Genomic DNA, 20,339 nt, shown 5'->3' on the forward strand with positions numbered 1-20,339 from the left:
AGACGCTGGAAGAAGTGGAAATGCTGGCGGCCGAGGCGATAGATACGATTGGTAACTGGATGCAAGGATCAAAGCTGCAGATAGCCCAACCACAAAACAGAAGTGATGTTGGACAGTAACTGCAAAGCAGTGCAGTGGGCAGAAATCACCGTTGGAGAGCACACCATTGTTTCGAAGCGCGTGCTGAAGTATCTGGGAGTGATGATCGACGACCGGCTAATCTTTAAAAGCCACATCGAATATGCTTGCGAGAAGGCGGCAATAGCCAGAATCATGCCGAACAATTCTGGTCCAAGCTGCAGCAAGAGGCGTCTTCTGGCTAGTGTGTCCCCATCGATACTAAGGTACGGAGGTTCAGCCTGGATTGAAGCGCTGAAAACGAAGCAGAACCAAAGGAAATTGAGCAGTACGTTCCGGCTCATGGCCATGCGGGTCGTGAGTGCGTACAGAACCATTTCGATGGAGGCAGTATGCGTTATCGCCGGTATGATCCCAATCGGCATCACCTTGGCGGAGGACTACGAGTGCTATATGACGAGCGAAACCAGAGGAGTACGAAAAATTGTGAGAACGGTGTCGATGGCTAAGTGGCAGCAGGATTGAACGGTAGAGAACGGTAGATGGACACACAGGCTAATACCGATTCTTTCGACCTGGGTGAACAGGAAGCAAGTCAACTTCCAATTGACGCAGTTCTTGTCTGGTCATGGCTGCTTCAGGAAGTACCTGCATTGGTTCGGACACACAACGTCACCCTTCTGTCCGGATTGTGGGAATGTGGAAGAATCACCAGAGCACGTGGTCTTCGAATGTCCTAGATTTGATGCTGTGCGAGAGGATATGCTCGCCCTTAGTGCGGAGAATGTCGTCGAAGAAATGTGTCGATAGGAGGGCATCTTTAACGCCGTCAGCAGAGCAGTAACGCAGATCATGTCAGCGGTGCAGCGAAAATGGCGAGAAGACCAGCTAGAAAGTAGTAATTTGCTCACACAAGTGCGAAGTGAAAAACGAAAGCGGGAGAACTCTCCGTCAGAGTAGGCTGAATCCTCCGCCGGGGGTTAGTTGAGTAGAACGCGACGCTGGGAGCTGAATGGCTCACAAATTGGAGAGACGATCAGCGAAGTGAAAGCGCCAGTTAGCTGAGGTAAAGTGAGGTGCGTAATGCACAGCCCTCTCCGAAGTAATATGGCAAGTGGTTCTGGGGGAAAAAGGGCAAGGCGGCATACAAGGAGGTTTTAGTGCGGTAAGAATCCCACCGTGTCACCGCGATCGTGCGTCCGGTCGTCAAGCTGTGGATGGCCTTTTGAAGGTTTCCTCCTTGCAAAAAAAAAAAACACATTTCTGGGGGAATCTGAATTATAAATTAAATATTTTCCCTTGACGCGGATTTGACACCCTTGCTGGCGAGGATGAACATATGTCGTGGAGCGGTATTTTCGGATTGATAACTGGAATTCATATAACAATCCTATTAATTTAAAAATGTAAAAATGATACCTTTGCATGCTTGGAAATTTAGTTGATGGTCCTGAAAAATCCTGAGAATTTTATTTACCAACATGAGTAAACATCCCTAGTGGGTCACTCTGCCCACACTACTTCCAGATGCTGTGATATAAGTCTACTTCAATCAGTGGTTCTAATTTGCCAAAAAAAGTTTATTATTTCTCTCTCGAAATGTGATTATGATACAAAAACAAATAAATTAACAATGAAGGGTCGGATATCCAGATCTTTACTCCCTATATACATTCTTTGACTAGCACTGAAACTCGTGGTTTTCGAACCATGTGTGTTATTTATTTGAAGTTCGTATTGGCTTTCGATATTAGCTTCTACTGTACAAATTTAGCAAAAAAAAAAAACTTCGATTCATTTTCCAAAGAAATTGTCCTAGAACTTTGTTAGAAAGTGCAGTACAGTGTAACAATGTGCGGGCTTATGTGCGCTGTGAGAAATTGACAATGATTAGTAAATAGTAGGTGGTGAAATAAATATAATTTAACAAGTTTATGATCGAGTTCTAATGTTAAGTAAACGCTCAAATGCAGATTGTAGATTTTTTTTTAAATAAAATTAACGATCTTCTAAGATTAACACGATGCATTAAGACAAGAGCTAACAATTCCATATTGATGCTATGAAAAATCTATAATAGTAAAAAGCGGTGTGAACAAGTAGGTATCTTCATCCAAGAAGCAATGGTTATCAATCGATGGAAGCGCCTTATCGGTATTGTGGGTCTTATCACAACATGATTTGTGTTCTTAGGCGTTCCCGCTGCTGCCGGGTGGGTTGAAGTAATCCCAATGGTGGTGGTGGACAGATTTTTCTCCGCTCATTCCCAGAGCCATCAGTCCGGCCACGATGACAATGAGAATAATGAGAGCAATGTGCAGGTCTCGTTTGTTTTCGTCTTTGCTGCTTGCTCGCAAAATCGTCATGAGTTCATCTCCCGTGTCGCGAATGGAAGTACCACAGGCACGGATTAGCTGGCTGCTCAGAGCCGGGATCGAAGGCTCTGGGGAGCGCGTTTCGTGGCGTTGTTTCCGTTGTTCACGCTGGAATTCCTCCTCCGAAGTAGATTCCCTTCTGGAGCGGTGATGTCTTCGGCGACGGTGAGGCGCTTGTGGGTAAGCTCCTTCTTCATCGGAATAATTTCTAGCAGGATAGAACGGTTGTGGTGGAAGTGCGTATGGCAAATATTCCTGGTAAGGGAATTGAGATGCCATCGGTATATGAGAGCTTATTCGTGGTGGTGGTGGACGCACTGGGGAAGATTCTGCAGCTACATTTTCGCCGGATGCAACTGTTACTGGCTCGGTAGCTTCTTTCTTTTCCTTGCCTACTGTTTCTGACTTTGGCTCAAATGAAGCAGCCTCATCTTCCCTGGCTTGATTTTCTCTCATTCTGCGTTCGATTTCCTTAAGCTTACACAATTCCGCGTCCTGGGTACGCAGCAATTCAGCTACAGTTTCTGACTTTTCCTCAACCGATACAGCGTCATCTCCTTGGGTTTCGCTGGCTTGGCTTTCCATCAATCGGCGTTCAATGTCCTTAAGTTTCATTTCCGTTTCTTGAGCGCGTTGCAGTTCAACTTCGCGAATTCTCTGTATTTCTGCGTCACGAGCCCTCTGTAGCTCAGCTTCCCGAGCACGTTGCATTTCAACCTCTTGAGCTCTCTGCATCTCTAGTTCTCTCAGACGTTGGTGCTCCAATTGCATTGTATGTTGGAGTTCCAGTTCGCGTAACCTTTGCTGTTCAATTTCTCTCGCTCTCTGCTGTTCCAATTCGCGGGCTCGCTGCAATTCCAGCTCCCTGGCATGGTGCAGTTCCCGTTCTCTTTCACGAGCTTTCTCCAACTCAATTTCACGTTCTCGAAGGAGTTCGCGTTCTCTTTCACGTTGTAACTCCCTCTCCTTTTCTTGCTGCTGGAGTAGCAACTGCTGCTGTTGCTGAGCCAGTAGCAACTGCTGTTGCTGTTGTTGCTGTTGAAGAAGAAGCGACGTTTGCTGTTCTTGTTGTTGTAGAATTTGTTCCTTAAGTTGCTGAGTTTCATGAAGCTGTTGATTTTGCTGTTCCAGCAGTATCTTTTGTTGTTCTTCCAACTTTTGCTCTTGTAGTTTTCTTTGCTCCTCTTGCTCTCTTCTCACATCATCCAGCTGATGTTGATGTAGCTGTTCTAGTTCTGCTATGTGCTGTTGTTCGTTGGTTCTTAGTCGTTCTACAATTTCCTCGATCATATCGGATGGAATTTCGATGCTTGTCGGTATATCTTGAGTGGAAGCTACCAATGATCGTCTCCGAGGTGGTGCGGATGGTTCGGATTGAACGACTCTCATCTCTTGCTTCAGCATATTTTCCTGAACAATCATTGATTCCATTTCATGTAGTCTGGTCGAATCAATCTTTTCAGCAGAATAATTCCTCTTAGGCTCATCTGCTGGTTTCTGTGATTTTTTCAATCCGTCAGTGACCTTCTCTTCCGAGACGTACTTTTTCACTAGTTCTGCTATAAACTTGTCATCATCGATGTTGGCCAAATCTTGTTCGGTAAGATTCTCGTTACTCAAAGATGCCATCATATGGGAAGTAGAAGGTGCTGAAACTCTACGCTCGAACGACATTGCGGATGGCGTTTCCGGTCGGCTGCCGTGCTGTGATAACGACGACGAAGAATCTCTAAATTTCTGAATATCCCTCATTAAATTGTTTGCCTCAGCCAGTTGGCGAGCACGATCTATCTCAGCTTGTTGTTCTTGTTTCAAGATTTGTTGGAGAGTTTTGGCTGATTTGTCAACCTCACCCATAGTTTCGGATACTTCAATATCCAGATCAAAATCATCAGAAACAGGATCCGTTTGTATAGCGATTTCAACTTCCTGAATCACTCGTGCTTCGATCATATCGAAGGGTGTTATCCTTTCAGCACCTCCATCGAAGTCATGTCTGTCATCCTGGTCGAATTTACGAGGTTTTCTGGTATCTCTCGGTGGACGCGGTGGAGGAGGTAGCGGTCGATCTTTCATCTTTTTCACAACCTCACCTGATTGAAGCTGTAGTTTAGCTTGATTATCGACGGCCTCGATTTCTTCGTACTGAGTAATATCTTCCTTGCTAATGCCCGATGGTTGCCTACAAATAATAAGCATGAAATATAGAATTCACGGAATGCTTGGAAAAGAGTACTTACGCTTGATTTTCGTTCAAACTTATAACTGATCTACCACGTGGGGGTCTGTTGGGATTTATCGTACTGTAATTACGGGTCGGGCGAGCTGGTGACACCGAATGGAAGTTTGGTAGTGTGCTGAATTGACGATGTTCTTCCAAAGAATGGGTTGACTTCCTACGACGGATCGGAGCTGGTGGACGTGGCGGGGGTTCTTTCCGTACGATTGCGTAGCTGTTCAAAGGATCAAGTTCAAATCAGTTTGCTTTAGAGCTTATCCTTCGATACGTACCCGTTTGAGTCAGACATATCGATGTTATGCTTAACCGGGGCGTTGTCTTCGGCTCCGAAGATGTAGGACTCCGCTCCTCTTGAGGTTCTATCGTCATCGTTGAGCTTCGAAATCTGTGATCGTGAGCGCGATCTTCTTGGAGTTGGCAAAGGTGTTGTGAAACTTTCCTCCTGTGCCAATGGAATCTCGGCATTGAAAATGTGCTGAAATCCAAAAACGAGTTGCCAATTAAATTTTAACTTTGGAATCGGAAAGGTACACTAAAACATGTCAAAGTACCGTTTCGGGTCCTATGGTAAAGCTATTGTAAATGGGCTTGGATGTTAAACCGTTTCCGAATGGTGCAAGATCTGATGGTGTGACATCACGGAAGCGCTTCTTGCGACGCCTGGGTGGCGTTGGTGGCACGGCCGTACCGTTGCGGAAAAATCCATTACCTACGCTTTCCTGATCCATGAAGTGTTCTTCTTGCTCAATGTGGATTTCCGGCTGTTCGCTACCATACTTACGATCTCTTCTGTAGAAATCCATATTGGCCTCCTCCTCCTGCTCCTGTTGGTACGAATCATAAGGTACCTTTTGGTGGTCATCCTCATCATACTGTTCGTCATTGTATGATTTTTTATGCTTCCTCATGGGGCGATCTGGAGGGAATGTTTTGTAGAAGTCAGCTTGTTTGCGGAATTCATCAGTGAAGCTCTGTTTGTTAGAAATGTCATCCGATTCGAGGCTGGGCTGATAGTAGCGTCCTCCAGCACCCTGTTCTGCGCGATATTCCATGCTCATCCGTTCACTAGCATCTGCTTCGTCGTCGAAGTAGGAGTCGTACCTTCCCATTTCAGCCAGTGCATTCTTAGGCGTGCTCAGACCTTCCTTTATAGCGGAACTAATGTATTCACCCATTTGAATGTTGTCTTTGGAGATACCCTTTTGACGAAGGAAGAATTCGTCGTCGTCAATTTCTTCAATAACGCCTTTACGACGACGGATACCGGAGCTTCCAGAAGACTGACATTCTTTGTTGGAATAGGGAGTTGTCGATCGCATGTCGTAATCCTTCTCCGAATGTTCGCCTATTGTTTCACCCAGAAATCTTGCACGATCTTGTGCGCTCAGTCCCATGGTTTCAGTTTCGCGAGCTGTACGAAGGCGATCCTCTTCATCGAGAAAATCGAAATCATTGCTATTCATATCAATATTCTGTCTGATCTTCTGCCCCAGCGAGCTTGCCCAGAACTGCTTCTCTTCCTCCGACGCGAGGTCAGATTCTTGACGCTCCATAGGTGGTTTGCGTTTCATAAACTCGTCATGTCGGGCGGCAGACAAAAGATGAATCTCGCGATTCTCTTTGTCGTATTCTTCAAGTTGCTTCTGTTCGGCGGTAACTGGAAGTTCTGCAGCTTCTAATTCGGCTGTTTCCAATCGTTGACGCATACGTCTTTCAACAGATCCTTCACGCTCGCCCAGTTCACTGCCAGAGAAGAAGCGATTGCTGCCTGCATCCTCTGATGACTTCTCAGCCCATCTGGAGACGACTGTGGTGCCCTTGGATCGCGATGTCTTACCAGCCTTTGTAAACTCCAGTGGCGGAGGAGTAGCTGCCCGTACGCTCACATTGCTAGGAGTAGATTTTTGGCGCTTGAATTTGTCCAACAGTCGTGGATAGGTGCTGAAATCAGTATAATCCAGCTTCTTTTTAGTACCATCTGCGCCAATAACCGATGGTGTCTCAGCGTCCGATGGAGACGCAGCACTTGCAGCAGCAGACACGGTCGGTTCCTTCATAGATTTGCTTCGTTGTATCTTAATGGTACCGATCTTCTCAGGCATCTTAATCTTTGAGAAATCTGGTTTTTCAGTTAAGAACTTTGGCATTTCCGGGCGCTTGAATTTGGACATGTCGGGTGTTTTGAGCTTAGGCATCTTCGGTTTACTGATCTTCGTGAATTCTGGGCGTTTGAATTCTGGTTTCTGGATTTTCGGCATATGAATATTTTTGATTTTGCTAAAATCAGCACCCCTGAATTTCTTCTTTGTAGTGCCATTTTCGGGGGCACCTTCTTCGGTTTCTGCTTCTTGTGCAGCTTCCTTAGCTGCTACCGGAGCGGGTTCGATTTCGCCTGTCTCCTGTTCTGGTTTGGGCTCTGCGAGAGTGAAATCCAGTCTCTCAATTTCGGGTGTCGTAACAATTTCTGGAGTCGCTAGAGGAGCGACATCTTTGTCCTTCTTGATGTTGATATGGGACATTTTGGTCTTGAATTTATCGGTTTGTTTCCGAAGCTTCTGGTGTAGGCTCTTACTGCCTTCCTGTGCTTTGACCATTGCATTTCTGCTACTTTCTTGTGCTCTGGCCATTGCCTTTTTGCCACCTTCCTGAGCTCGGGCCATGGCTGCCTTAACTTTGCTAGTTTTCTCCTGTGTAGCTGCTAAGCCCTCGACCGGTTCGGCTACATCAGTTGTGGCTTGTTCCTCCATGGTACGGTTGAAGTATCGATCCTCAATGTCCTTTTGAAGGTCCTCCATGCTGATCGTATCGCCTTCATCGGTTGGGACACGCAGCGAGGCGCTGGACAGTTTTCTGTTTTGATCGTCGGTCGGTGGTACCAAACTGCCCTTAGTTGCCGTAGGCTTCGCTTCGGTTGGTTTATCGTCAACTGGCTCACCGATTGGCTCATATTCGTGATCGCTGAAAGAATAGACAAACGAAGTGTTCAATAAATATGCATGTCTTTCCGGTTTGAGTAGGTGATTTTCAATGTCTGTGATTGAATCATTTGTAATTTGTATTTTTTTTAAATACCATAACGAAAACTTGGCAGCTACAGAACATTTGAAATTCATTATGTTGAAATCTACTGTTTATAGCATATTGTGTACGTCTGTGTAAAGACAATTAATCAGCAATGTGGCACGTAGCTTTTAATGGCGTAAGTGTAGATCGCTGCTTTGTAACTGGTTATAGAGCGTTTTTAATTAGAAACGTAGCACCCTTCAATGCTGTTCAGTTTAACCACAGACAAACAGACATAACACTCGCAAGTTGTTCATCGAACAAGCATTCAACGGTCAATTTGAAAGTATCATAGTTGGTAGTACCGCCACCTGTGCATGCATAGTCAATTCCCTTGCGTTTGACGGTTGCACACTACCGCCATCTATTCAGCGTACTACCCACCACAGTGTACTCAACAGATGACGGTAATGTTTTTTTTAGCGACGATGTTTTACAGTGAGAAATATTCAATGTGTTATGTCTGTTTGTCTGTGGTTTAACGTTTGAGCACTACAGGTATACCTCGATATAACGTCGTCAATATCTCGCTAATAACAATTGAATCATACAAATTAATAATATTAATAGATGGGAGATTATCGCATCTGTCCGATGGTGCTATTTCTTTGCTCGTTTGAATGATCGCTTACGAAAAATCAGCGGTGGAAGTCAAAAGCGACAGTTACGTTATATCGAGGTATACCTGTATCACTATCTCAACCCATTACCAATCTATTTTGGCCATGCTTAGACAATATTTCATTTTTTTTACAAGTTTAAGTTGTGTTTAGATGGCATTTCTTTTTGAATTCTCATAAAGATTTTCATTAAAATTAACCTGATGTTTTCCTCAAGATCCCTCTTTGAAGTTCTCCTCACAACTCCCTTGGAATTATTCTAGGAAATCAGATTAACCTTCCTATTGAGTTACAAAAAGTTGCGTTTAAGGTGTTCGGGTCATATTGTCCCGGATTTGACCCAACGATTTCGGAAGCATTTTCTTGCCAAATTTAAAATTCTTAGCCCTTAAACTAGTCTTAAGGGCATACATTTTGTAAATCCAGCTACAAATCTAGGATTGGTCGGAATTGATGGCCATTTTTCGGTTTGGCCATCGGTTTGGCCATTTTTGTACGGGTGTGTTTTTAACAATAGGTGTCGTAAAATGTATCTGCGTTGCATTTCAAAAGGCTGAATGTGTTGTAACTTGCAATCAGAATGTAATTCACTGCCCATGTGTACTGTCCAGGGAAACATAGGCTATTCAGTGACCACTGAACAGGATCCGGTGGCCCCCATAGAACCAATTCGTGTGAAACCTGAAAATTATATATCTAATTCAACGTTGGCCACCTGGTGGCCCCGGAACAGGTTCCGGAGGCACCGTAGATGTGGTTAGTTTATAATTTTCATAGGACCAAGTCGTGCGGCACCAGGCCAGTGATAAGGCCTATATCAACAGTAGCGTTTGACAGTAGGCAGCATGTCCCGGGCTCAAATTGTTTATTTTGCTGTGCTGGGCGCACTGTCACGGTATAACATGTTGCCTACGCGCCTGCCACTGGGCTGTGCGGCACCTAAAAATTTGCAGACTTTCATGAATAATTCATCAAAGGCCAACATGTCTGGGACAACATTTACCCTCCAGTGATCTCGGAACAGGTTCCAGGAGCCCCGGAAAGGTGGCCAATTTATAATTTTCATAGGACCAAATCGTACGACACCTTAAAATTCACAGGATTCATAATTCATCATAGGCTATGTCAAGCAACATTGGCCACATGGTAGTTTTGAAACAGGTTCCGGAGTCACCGTAAAAGTGGCCAATTTATCACTTCCATAGAACGAAGCCGTGTGGCACCGCAAAATTTTGCCGAATTTCATGAAGAATTCAATAGAGGCCATATCAACATTTACGGGATAACATTGTCCCTCCGGTGATCACGGAACAGGTTCCGGGAGTCCAGGAAAGGTGGCCAATTTATAATTTTAATAAAACCAATTTGAGCGACACCTCAAAATTCGTAGAATTTTATGAACCTGCTTCAAAACAATATGAACATGTTCTGGGACCACCAGGTGGCCATTGTTGCTTTAGATAGTTGACATGGCCTCTGAAGAATTCTACATGAAATTCTGCGAATTTTGAGGTGTCTCATGATTTGGTCCTATGAATATTATAAATTGGCCACCTTTCCAGGGTTCCCGGAATGGTCATTGCTTCTCCGGACATGTTGACATGACCTCTGATGAATTCTTCATGAAATTATGCGAATTTTGATGTGTCGCCGCCTTTCCAGGGCTACCGGAACATGTACCGAGGTCACTGGATGGCCAATGTTGCCCTGACATGTCTCTGATGAATTTTTTTTTTTAAATTATGCGAATTTTGAGGGGTCGCACGAATAGATTCTATGAAAATAATAAATTGGCCATCTTCCCGGGGCTCCCGGAATCTGTTCCGAGACCACCCGAAATCTCCCAGAATCTGTCCCGAGATGGCCGATGTTACTTCAGATATGCTGACATGGTCTATGATGAAATCTTCGTGAAATTTGGCTGGGTTCTATGGAAGTGATAAATTGGCCACATATACGGTGCCTCCGGAATCTGTACTGGTGCCACCAGGTGGACAATGTTGCTTTAGACAGTTTACAAGGCCTCTGATGCATTCTCCATGAAATTCTGTGAATATTGAGGTGTCACTCGACTTGTCCTATGAAAATTAGAAATTGGTAACCTTCCCAGGGCTCCGAACCTGTTTCGAGACCACCGCCAAGTTGCCCCGGACATGTTGGTATGGCTTCTATTGAATTCTGCATGAAATTCTGCTAATGTTGAAGTATCACACGAATTGGTTCTATGAAAATTATAAATTGGCCACATTTACGATGCCTCCGGAACCTGTTCCAAAGAAATAACCAAACCTTGGTTATTTCGCCACCGATTCCGAGTGGTCAATTCCTTTCAATGCTATATTTTTGGACTGATTCACAAAATTTATGCCTTAAAGATTAGTTTGAGTTCAAAGAATTTGAAATTTGGTAATAATGAGATTTGGGCGTAATTGCTTTTCTAAACAAAGACGTCAATCACTGATTTCTCGCGATTAAAAGCGCAATCTCAAAAACTAATAACGCTATGAGGTAGAGGAATGATTCCTCTATCATTTGGTATAGTTTGTTTATGAGATTGAGCTTTAATTCAAGAGAAATCCTCAATTGACGTCTTTGTTTAGAAAAGCAATTACGCCCAAATCTCAAAACACTCCGGATATGGCACCGAAATCGCTGGGTCAAATCCGGGTCAATATGACCCGAACACGTTAAATGTATTTTTTTAGAATCCCTTCAGAAACATCCACAAATTTCGGTCAAAACGGAGAAATTGTGTTTTCCATAAAAGATTAAAAGTCACAAAATTTGAGAGCGATAAATGGTAACCGCCAAAAGTTATGACCCGACCACCATAGGAAGGTTAAAATTTGCCTTCTTCTCCCCAAAAATCCGTTGGAATTCATCTCAAAATTAGGTTGGAATTCTAGGCAAAACTCAATAGAATATTTCCTGGAATTTTGTAGGAATCCTTTTCGACATTTCTTTTAAATGAACTCTAATTTTTTTTAATTTCGCTCAAAATCCCATAAGTTATCAGAACATTTTCAGAATTCTATGGATTATTCTTTAATTGAAACCTGAAAATTATTCAAGTCCCAGACCATTGACAATTTTCCAGGGCCGATTATAATAATTGATTGGTTCAAATCTAGGATCTTGAACATTTTTCAAAATTCCTCATTTTGAGTATTTTTCTCAGTCCTCAGATTGTTGAAAAAATATACGATTCTGTTTTTTGGCGTAGGATTACGTCTTTCGGCAATTCCAAAAAATCAAAATCGGCCGCCTTACGAAAAGTGGTCAGGTTTTAACCACTTATAACCAGGCTTGCTGCAACTCCTTAAACTCATTGGAGGTTTTAAAAACTCTTGTCCTGCGAGTTTATTCAGCCCTCACCTCAAGTGAGTGGCGGCAGGAATATGGAAGAAGCAAACAAAAACTCCTCGAGAGAGAGAGGGAGAGTGAGCTTCAGCGAGAGGATGATTTGGCGTGAGGTGCGCTTTTCGAGACTCCGGATGACTTTTTTGTTCGACGCAAGAAGTAAGAGCGTGTGATAGAAAACATGGACATGAATGGCAGCAAGCCTCACTCTCAATTCATCCCTCTTCGCTCACAAGCTCTGAAGCTCAGTTGAATGATTTGGCAGTAGGCATTCTACTCCCCAAAAAAAATGCTACGCTCGGCTCATTTCAAACTCGCGAGCGAGGCTCCATCAAGTCTGCTTATAACTTTGACAATAGCGGATGGATTTTAATTCTAAACAAGCTAATCGATTGAAAATTTAACTTCGAATCTGCTGAAATGAACACTTTATCAATTTTCAATAGGTCATTATTGAAGATTACATAAATGTCCAACTGCTGCAATGGTGATCATAATTATCACCGATTGCCTGCAAAAAGCGCTTTCTCTAACACATATTTCAAAATCTAATTCCATCCGGTCTCGCCGAACGGTGCTTATTCAATCACCCGTCGGTCGTCATCATCATCATCATCAGCAGCAGCAGCAGTGCTTTCGGCGCGTGGCGTTGAACATTGTTCTCGAGTAAACAACGAAAGGCTACCCGCAAGCAGCGAGTTGCAATCCACATGAGCGTCCATTCACCGAAGAAGGAGGAAAAAGCCGCACCGCTACTGATCGGATTCAGTTGCTCGTCGTGAGCTGCTGTGGGTCATCTATGGCAAGCGTGTCACCCTCGTCCCAAACAACATACAGCTCGCCAATCTCATCCGTGTTGAAGACCCTAATAGCTCAGCATAACTCAACCATCATGACAAAACGGTTATTTTCAGGACCACCATAAATTATTGTTGTTCAAGAGTTTCATTGAACGTTTGCTCGCCTTGCTGCCAGCCACATCACCCCAAAGCTCTTTGATAATGTACCCAGCAACCAAACTTTTGTGCTCAAATGCGTCAAGTATTCGCATTATTCGCATTATTCTCGCAATGACCGAATACCACATGACATTGTCAATTAAATAGAAACACTTCGAATTAAGGTAAGGTTTTCTCCAGGACGCTTAATTGATCGCGGATATCTCGGGATTGGAAAATTTAAGCAAGAAATTCATCCAATCAATTTTCGTTTTTTATCATCTATTGAATAAACCAAAACTTCCGTGCGTTTTGTGCACGAAAATGCGTAATTTTGTCATCAGTAAACGAGGCGTTTCCGTGATGGGAAATAGTGGTTTCCCTAACACAGTCGCCGTGTATTGATACCGAGCACGTAATCCTACGTCACATCTACGGTCGTGTCTTGGATACAACCTCTTACTTTCTTTGTCTAAATCTAGGATCCGGGAAATTTGTCTAGGTCATAAATCTCTAAAAAATGTCATAAATCAAAGACATTTTCTTAAATCCTTTCTAACGGGTGTTCAATAAAAAATGAGAATGATTTCAGTGCCGTCCAGCGCTCTTGTGAGAGCATCGCGACTAAGTTGCGTCGTACGGCTGACCAGGGCCCCTTCTCCAATATTCATTAACGTTTTTTGAAGAATAAACATTATGTTTTTAATAAAAAATACTAAATTCGTTGAAAATTTTTTTTTTACTAGCTATATGACGGAAAAAATTGTAATTTTTTATTGAACACCGTTAGCTCTTACTAATGACCAGTGACCTTACAAATATCCATTAGTAAATTCTGGAGCTTTGAAAACAAACTCAAACTTTTTCGCCTAAAAAGTCGAATTTCTCGCCAACTCGACTATGGAGCTGACAGAATCTCTCAGATTCCAATGAAACATTGTGGGTGTAAAGAATTTGTCTAGTTATCAACTTGACATACATATTTTTCTTTAAAAAAAAATCTAGTCTAGCATTTGAACAGTGCGGAGCCCTATTAAAAAAAATACATTAAATTTTACAAAAACGATAAGACCCACAAACATATTTTCCAAAAGTGATTTGTAGAAAATTGTGTGAAAACATTAAAAATATCATTCCTGAACTGAAAAAAAACGAGGACGCCTTTAAGGCCCGAGCGCAATGACAGCGGAAGCGGAACGGCAGCGGCAGCGGAAAAGCCCGATCTGAGTAAGCCTACTTGTCGGATTGAAAACTAGTTAGAACCAAATCGACTTCGGTTAGGCCTCTTGGTGTCATTTGTGACAACTGTCAAACTTTCCGTTCCCGTTCCGCTTCCGCCCATATTGCGTTTGGGCCTTAACTTTTTGGTTGCAGAGTAATTTTTGTTTTAAGATGTTATTTCTAACAATAACAATACTTCTATGCTGGCTTCCCTACAGCAAACACTGAGCATTATTTTAAAAGTCGTAGAGATCGAGAGTTATGAGCCTGAGAAAATACGTAGTGGTAAAAGAAATCGCGTGTGAAGGGACATCCGTACATCTTCTACACAATCCTCTTAGACAAACTCTTATGTTGGTGTTTGTGAAAATTTTACATTACTACACACAAATACTGAACGCGTGGTTTTCCAGTCAAAATATTAACAAGCATTATTAATGCTCTTATCATGCTGATTAAGGGCATTTTCTGATTAAAGGCTTATAGCATTAACAATGTTGATTAAATGCTTCTTAGCATTATCAATGCTGTCTAAGGGCTTATTAGCACTAGTAATGTTGAAAAAAAAAAGCAGATTTAAGGCTTTGTACTATTGCTTATGGTTACTTGGGGACTTGCCACATGCTGTTCGTGGTGGCATCTGCCAACTACCTACGCACTAATCCACTAATTGTCAATTGTATTAATTTCTCCCGTGTAACGGCAGGGTGTCGACTACCTGAAAAAACCTGGAAAATCAGGGAATATCAGGGAATTCATTTTTAGTCTGGAAAATCAGGGAATCTTAGGGAATTTCATTCAAATTCAGGGAAATCTTTCTTCAGAAACTTATTAATAAGTATGATTGAGTTGGCTAGTCTTAAACAATAACTCGGTGTAGTATAAAGATGGTTGTTCATTTAAAGTTTTAAACAGAGTTGCGAACTTGTGGTTGCTCAATGCTTGATGTTGCATTTTTGCGAATTGAGCAAAAATTACTGAAAATAAAAGGTTATTTCGATGATTTTGGGTCTAACATAAATTCAGCTCCCACTGGGTGTTGGCACATTCCTGAGTTCAACTGAGAGCCTGAGGGTTGATGAAAACCCATTTTTGGAGCCGATAGACGGTGTTAGTTATTGCAAAATTTAATCTCGAAATGAGTATGTGCGTCTCTTAATATATGTTGCACTTAGTTGCGTCTGACAAAATTTAACCTTTGAGAAGATTGGTGTGTCTGCTCGATCCAATTGTGTTCAACAAAAATCAATCCTTGGAGTGCATTGGAGCACCTGTCAATAAATGCACGAATGGTAATGAATTAAAAGGAGAGAACGATGTTTCTTCCGATTACAGTACTTGTTTGCTAGCTGGGCTAAAAGTGCAGCCCAGTTAGTGAATTCCACTCGCTAACTTGGCTGGTTTATCAAACGTCAAAAAACACTGAGGTGAACAGTGTTGGGAAAATATTAAAAAATCAAATCTCACCAATGCCCAAGATCACGCTTGATTTTCGTAGACAAAAATCAAGAAGCAAACAACTGCGGTTGATTTTGCAACCTGTGATATCGCAGCTCGGAATACCAGGCTAACAAAACTCACCAGCTGCAAACCTCAACAAACTGTGGTGAGATTGAGTTCCACGATTTTTGCTTTATACCCGAACGTAACCGAAACTTCCTTAACGGCTGGCAGCAGTCCCTTCGTGTCTGCCATCGGTGAAGAGTAAAAAGAAATAGCAAACTATACTATCTCCTTCTAAGAAAACGATGTGCAACGGAATCATTTTTGTGTCGAGTCAACTCTCAGCTTGATTTTGCATGTTGTGAATAGTCTCGCAATATCAAAGGAGCTTGTAAAATCAATATCAAGCATGATATTTTGTTCCAATATCACGCATGATATTGAGAGCGTATGAGAGTGGAAAAATATCATTTGATTTACATAGTTGAAGATGCTAATTTCAAATAACAGACTTGAGTGGTAATTTTTATATGATAGATGAAAGTATAGAGTTGATAGTTCCGTTAGAGTACGGCAGTGTGAAATTGTATATATAGAGAGTAGAAAGCAATCAAGGACAACTTTTATGAAGGTTCAAATCGGTTTGATCATCTCTCTTTACCAAACTCCCCCGTTTATATTAAAACTTAATATTCCATTCGAATGCCTCTCACCAATTATGGCAACGAAATGACAATGGCTAAATGTGACGTCTATTTTTGACGTATAACTGCATTTTAACTAGGCTACAGCCGTAAAGCTTGAATTTTACAGATTTTTTTTGTGGGAAATCGCTGTTTTTACTATTTCCCAAATCCGCCCGCGAATTAGTTTTTGGTTAAGCGTATTATCCGTATAATTTTATAACGGAGCTGGGTCTCAAAATGACTTCTAGACAAAACAAATAATGGGATTAAAGACTAGTGTTTCATATCTAAAATGCAGGGTGACCAGTGATCTAGCAAATCGAGAAACCAGGCTGAAGCCACCGGGAAAAAAAAACCGGAATAATCCCGGGAATTTCGATAAAAATAAACCGGAAAATATACTTCGTCCTCTCTTAAAAAAAAAATAAATGATATTTTAAGACCCTAGACTTGACTAGATTTTCAGGATACATCACTTTGAAGAACTATTAAGAGACTTTTAGGTATTTCAGGTATTTTATAGAGTTTTAGGAAAATCTCCACGAGAGTTTCGACTAGAACTCTCATGTCAATTTAAGCACTTCTCTAGAAAATTCCATTAGACGATTTCGAAGAGGACTTCAGGGTTCGTAAAAAATACCAAGGGAATTGAATTTGGAGGGTACAATTCCAAAGACACTTCTGTGGATAATTCCATGCGCATTTCGCAAAGAATTTCTGGTTAATTTCAAGGAGGTCCCCAAGCAATTTCCAGATGAATTTAGAGGAGAACCCCAAGATAATCCTAAACAAAATTTGAAGACAATTTTCGACGGGAGAATTTCCTCTGCCCCTGTGTTGCTGTCAAAAGCAGATAGGCCCTTTTCAATTGTTGGTCGAGAATTCTGAGGTGAAATTCATGGGAATTGTGTGGAGAATACCAAGAATTAAAGCGAATTAAAAAAAATTAAGCTTCATGGAAAGAATTTCAAGAATTTTTTGCAGTATCTACAGAAATTTTCAAGGGATTCCCAGAGGAATTAAAAATTGAGAAGAATTATGAAAAGTGCTCTGCGAAAGGAAATGATTCTAAAGAAAATGCTTAAGAACAATAAAATAACATCCTGTTAAGTTTTGAGTGAATTTTCATAGACAAATTGTGAATACTTCGAACGTGTCCCTGAGCCATATTCAAGATCCAGGAAAGTAGATTTTTTGCATTCTATAAAATGTATCGAACGCTTTATTCAATTTGAAATTGTATAGGATCAATCTTCATGGGCTAGAGGTCCATGTGGTATTTAATGAAAACATGTCCAAAAGGCACTAGTATAGTACTGAGGAAAGTAATAGCCGATGGGATTGCCAAAAACGGGTAGGCACCTGGAATTATTTTGGAATTTACTGGAAAATCAGGAAATCTCAAGGAATTTGGTTTTCTTCATTGAGTCGACACCCTGAGCGGTCATTTGAAAATTGTACCGACTTGTTCGACTGTTCAAAAACCCGGTAAAATTCTACCGACTTCGGTGATCTGAATGTGAAAGTGTGTACAGTGGCTCTCCATGCTACAAGCCTGCTATTAGTGATGGTGGATTTCAACTACCTACTAGATCCATCTAGTGGATGCGAACCAGAGAAGAAACTTCCCTCTACACAATTCTTTTTTAGTTTCATTAACTTTTTATTAATTTTATTTTTTACTAGTGGAAAATTAAACATATTCATAATAAATGACGGCATCGGCAATACCGGCAATAGCTATTATCGTCAGAGGTGTGACTTAAGTTTCATTTTTTGTATGAGGATTTCCCAAGTAACAATTTCGGTTTTATAAGGGTTTTGTTATAGTAGACTTGTAGAATGCTATAAAATCTTTATAAAGCTTGCAATGTTATTTATATAGATCAGATTTCATCTAATATCCTCCGATGGTCGCACCTAGTCACGAAAGAATTAGTACTACGACAAATAAAAAAGGTTCAACCTTTCAAAGTGGACTGGGGTCAAATTGACCCCAAGGTACACACAAAAGGTTAATAAGCCTATTTTTAACTGTATAAGGCAATTTTCGTCCATATAAGTTGTTTTCCAGCACATGATCATGATGGTCCCACCTTTTACCCCTACAAAGGTTTGAGCTGGACGATTTATGTTTGAGATAATTAAGTATGCCATCTGCAACAGATTAGCAAACAAAACCAACTAGTTACAGTTACAGATATAAGTTCCTTCAACAATTTTCAGTTGTTTCACAGCGATATAAATGTGAAAAATCTTAGAGTTCACAAATAATCAACAAAGCATCATATTACACTAGCAACACCGCAATTTGATGCTATCATAATTTTCAGCAATGTCAGGAATCAATTTTTCAAAAGTCTTGAACTCAAAATTATCGATGATAGCAAAGTGTAAACAATTCTTTTACGGCATCATTATTTATCGCAAGACGAAAAAGATTGTCAAAGAATACCATGTCATCTTTCAGTGACAGGCAACGTATGTATTGTTTAAAGAATAATATCCAATGCAACGGAACGATTTGAGCGAATTAAATCCATAGGACCGTCAAAGTGATCAATCCTCTAAGTACCTAAGACGACAATATAGGATAGATCCGACCTAATCGCCCGTTTTGGGCCTATCGAGCAGAAACCATCAAATATATCTATGATTGCGGCGTGAACGTGTCAAACACACGTTTTGTACGATGCTTCTATTCAATAGCTGCAAGACGAAGTGTTGAAGAACGCAAAATATGATCTCGAAAACAAAAGGCACAAGTAGTCATCTGTAATAATAATATTTCGTTTGGTGCTAAACTCCGCTAAATTAAGAAAGATTAATTGCGGGTTGTGCTTAATAGGACGGGAATGGGGTAGTTAATCACATTTTAATTAATTAGAAACATTTTCCAAAACATCAAACCCACTTTTTTCGCGCACTATTTTAAATTGCAAAAATCAATCGCCATTGCATTCCTGTTGCCAGCTTCATACCTACCTTCATAAACCACGTAGACTATAGGGGGGGGGGGTGACAAATGTCTACGGTCCACACAAATTTAAAAACAATATGTATGGACGATTGTCTACGCGGGGGGAGGGGGGTCTATAACCTCTAAAAATCGGTATACGTAGTTTATGAACAGCCCCTTAACAGCATGAATACATCGTAACACGCAGAAATATGATTTTTAAATTCAAATGGATATATTTTTGGCTCAGGGCCTAATTCAAATATATTATTCGATAAATTCAAAGAAACATATTTTTGAATTAACAAACCGGTTGTAGAGTCAATAATCTGTTTGTTGATTCTAAAAACCATTTTGTTGATTCAAAAATATGTTTTGTTGAAATAGTGATACAATATGTTTGAATCAATAACAAAATACATTAGGCCCTGTAACAAAAATCCATTCTTCTGCGTGAAGTCACGGTTCGTTAATCCGAACATTTCATTTTTATGTGTGATTCAGAATGAAACTAATGTCGTTTTCGTTTTTGACGAACACCGAAAAAAATCAGGGTGTAGCTATCGGTTGCACCTTTGTTTACAAACAAATGATGATGAGCTGTCAATGACTCGCGCTTATTGCTGCTTACACTACACCGGTGTAGTGTAGCAAAAACCAAAACGACATAAGAGACCATGATCAAATTTACGTGCTATTTTTAGCATAGTAGGCATTGAAAATCAACTTTAAAAGTGTTCGGATTTGTGAACTAAGTTTCCGGTTTTAATTAAATAACACGCTTTAATACAAGGAGAATATTTTTCACCTTGACAAAGTTAATCAAATGTGGATAAAAGTTTATTTGTTTGTCAATTTAATCGATGTCAACGTCAAACATATACCAGGCAATATAGCGTGAAATTTTTAGAATCACTCTATTTCCACGACACATTTTCGTTATAAACAAGCTTGAAGTAACTTCAAGCTTGTTTATAACGACTGTTCTAGATAGAGCTAGAATTAGGGCGTAACAGCTTTTGTAAACAATGACTTCTCTCGATGATTTCTAGGAATTCAAGGCACGCCCACGCAAACTAACATAACCTTCGGGTAGAGGAAGTCATTGTCCTACCCGATGGTAATGTTGATTTGCGTTGGGGAGCCTTGATTTTCTAGAAATCATCTAAAGAAGTCATTGTTTACAAAAGCTGTTACGCCCTAATTCCAGCTCTATCTAGTGTTGTTTAACTTTAGGAAAAGATGCATAAATTTCTCGAAACGATTCCAGTGTAGCTAGTAATGGTCTTCGCCGAAATTTGAATTGAAATTTGTCCTTAGCATATGAAAACCGATGATTTGAAAACACGAAAGGATA

General features: G+C 41.1%; 1 protein-coding gene across 8 annotated transcripts in view; it reads right to left on the reverse strand.

The window, feature by feature from the left end:
* Nucleotides 1-1,643: 1,643 nt before the first annotated feature.
* The window catches only part of LOC135700598 (titin), an 85,724-nt gene continuing 67,028 nt past the window's right edge, over nt 1,644-20,339 (reverse strand). For all 8 annotated transcript variants that reach the window (XM_065221135.1, XM_065221134.1, XM_065221133.1 and 5 more), the window contains 4 exons: nt 5,244-7,650; nt 4,965-5,167; nt 4,694-4,906; nt 1,644-4,635 (listed from right to left, as the gene is read on the reverse strand). In XM_065221135.1, the coding sequence (XP_065077207.1) occupies nt 2,268-4,635; nt 4,694-4,906; nt 4,965-5,167; nt 5,244-7,650 (5,191 nt within the window). In that variant the 3' untranslated portion in view covers nt 1,644-2,267. The remainder of the gene's footprint in view (nt 4,636-4,693; nt 4,907-4,964; nt 5,168-5,243; nt 7,651-20,339) is intronic.

The sequence above is a fragment of the Ochlerotatus camptorhynchus genome, unplaced genomic scaffold, assembly GCF_037179485.1.
Source record: "Ochlerotatus camptorhynchus isolate MF236.1 unplaced genomic scaffold, CSIRO-AGI_Acam_v1.1 ptg000139l, whole genome shotgun sequence".
In the NCBI taxonomy this organism is placed as follows: domain Eukaryota; kingdom Metazoa; phylum Arthropoda; class Insecta; order Diptera; family Culicidae; genus Ochlerotatus; species Ochlerotatus camptorhynchus.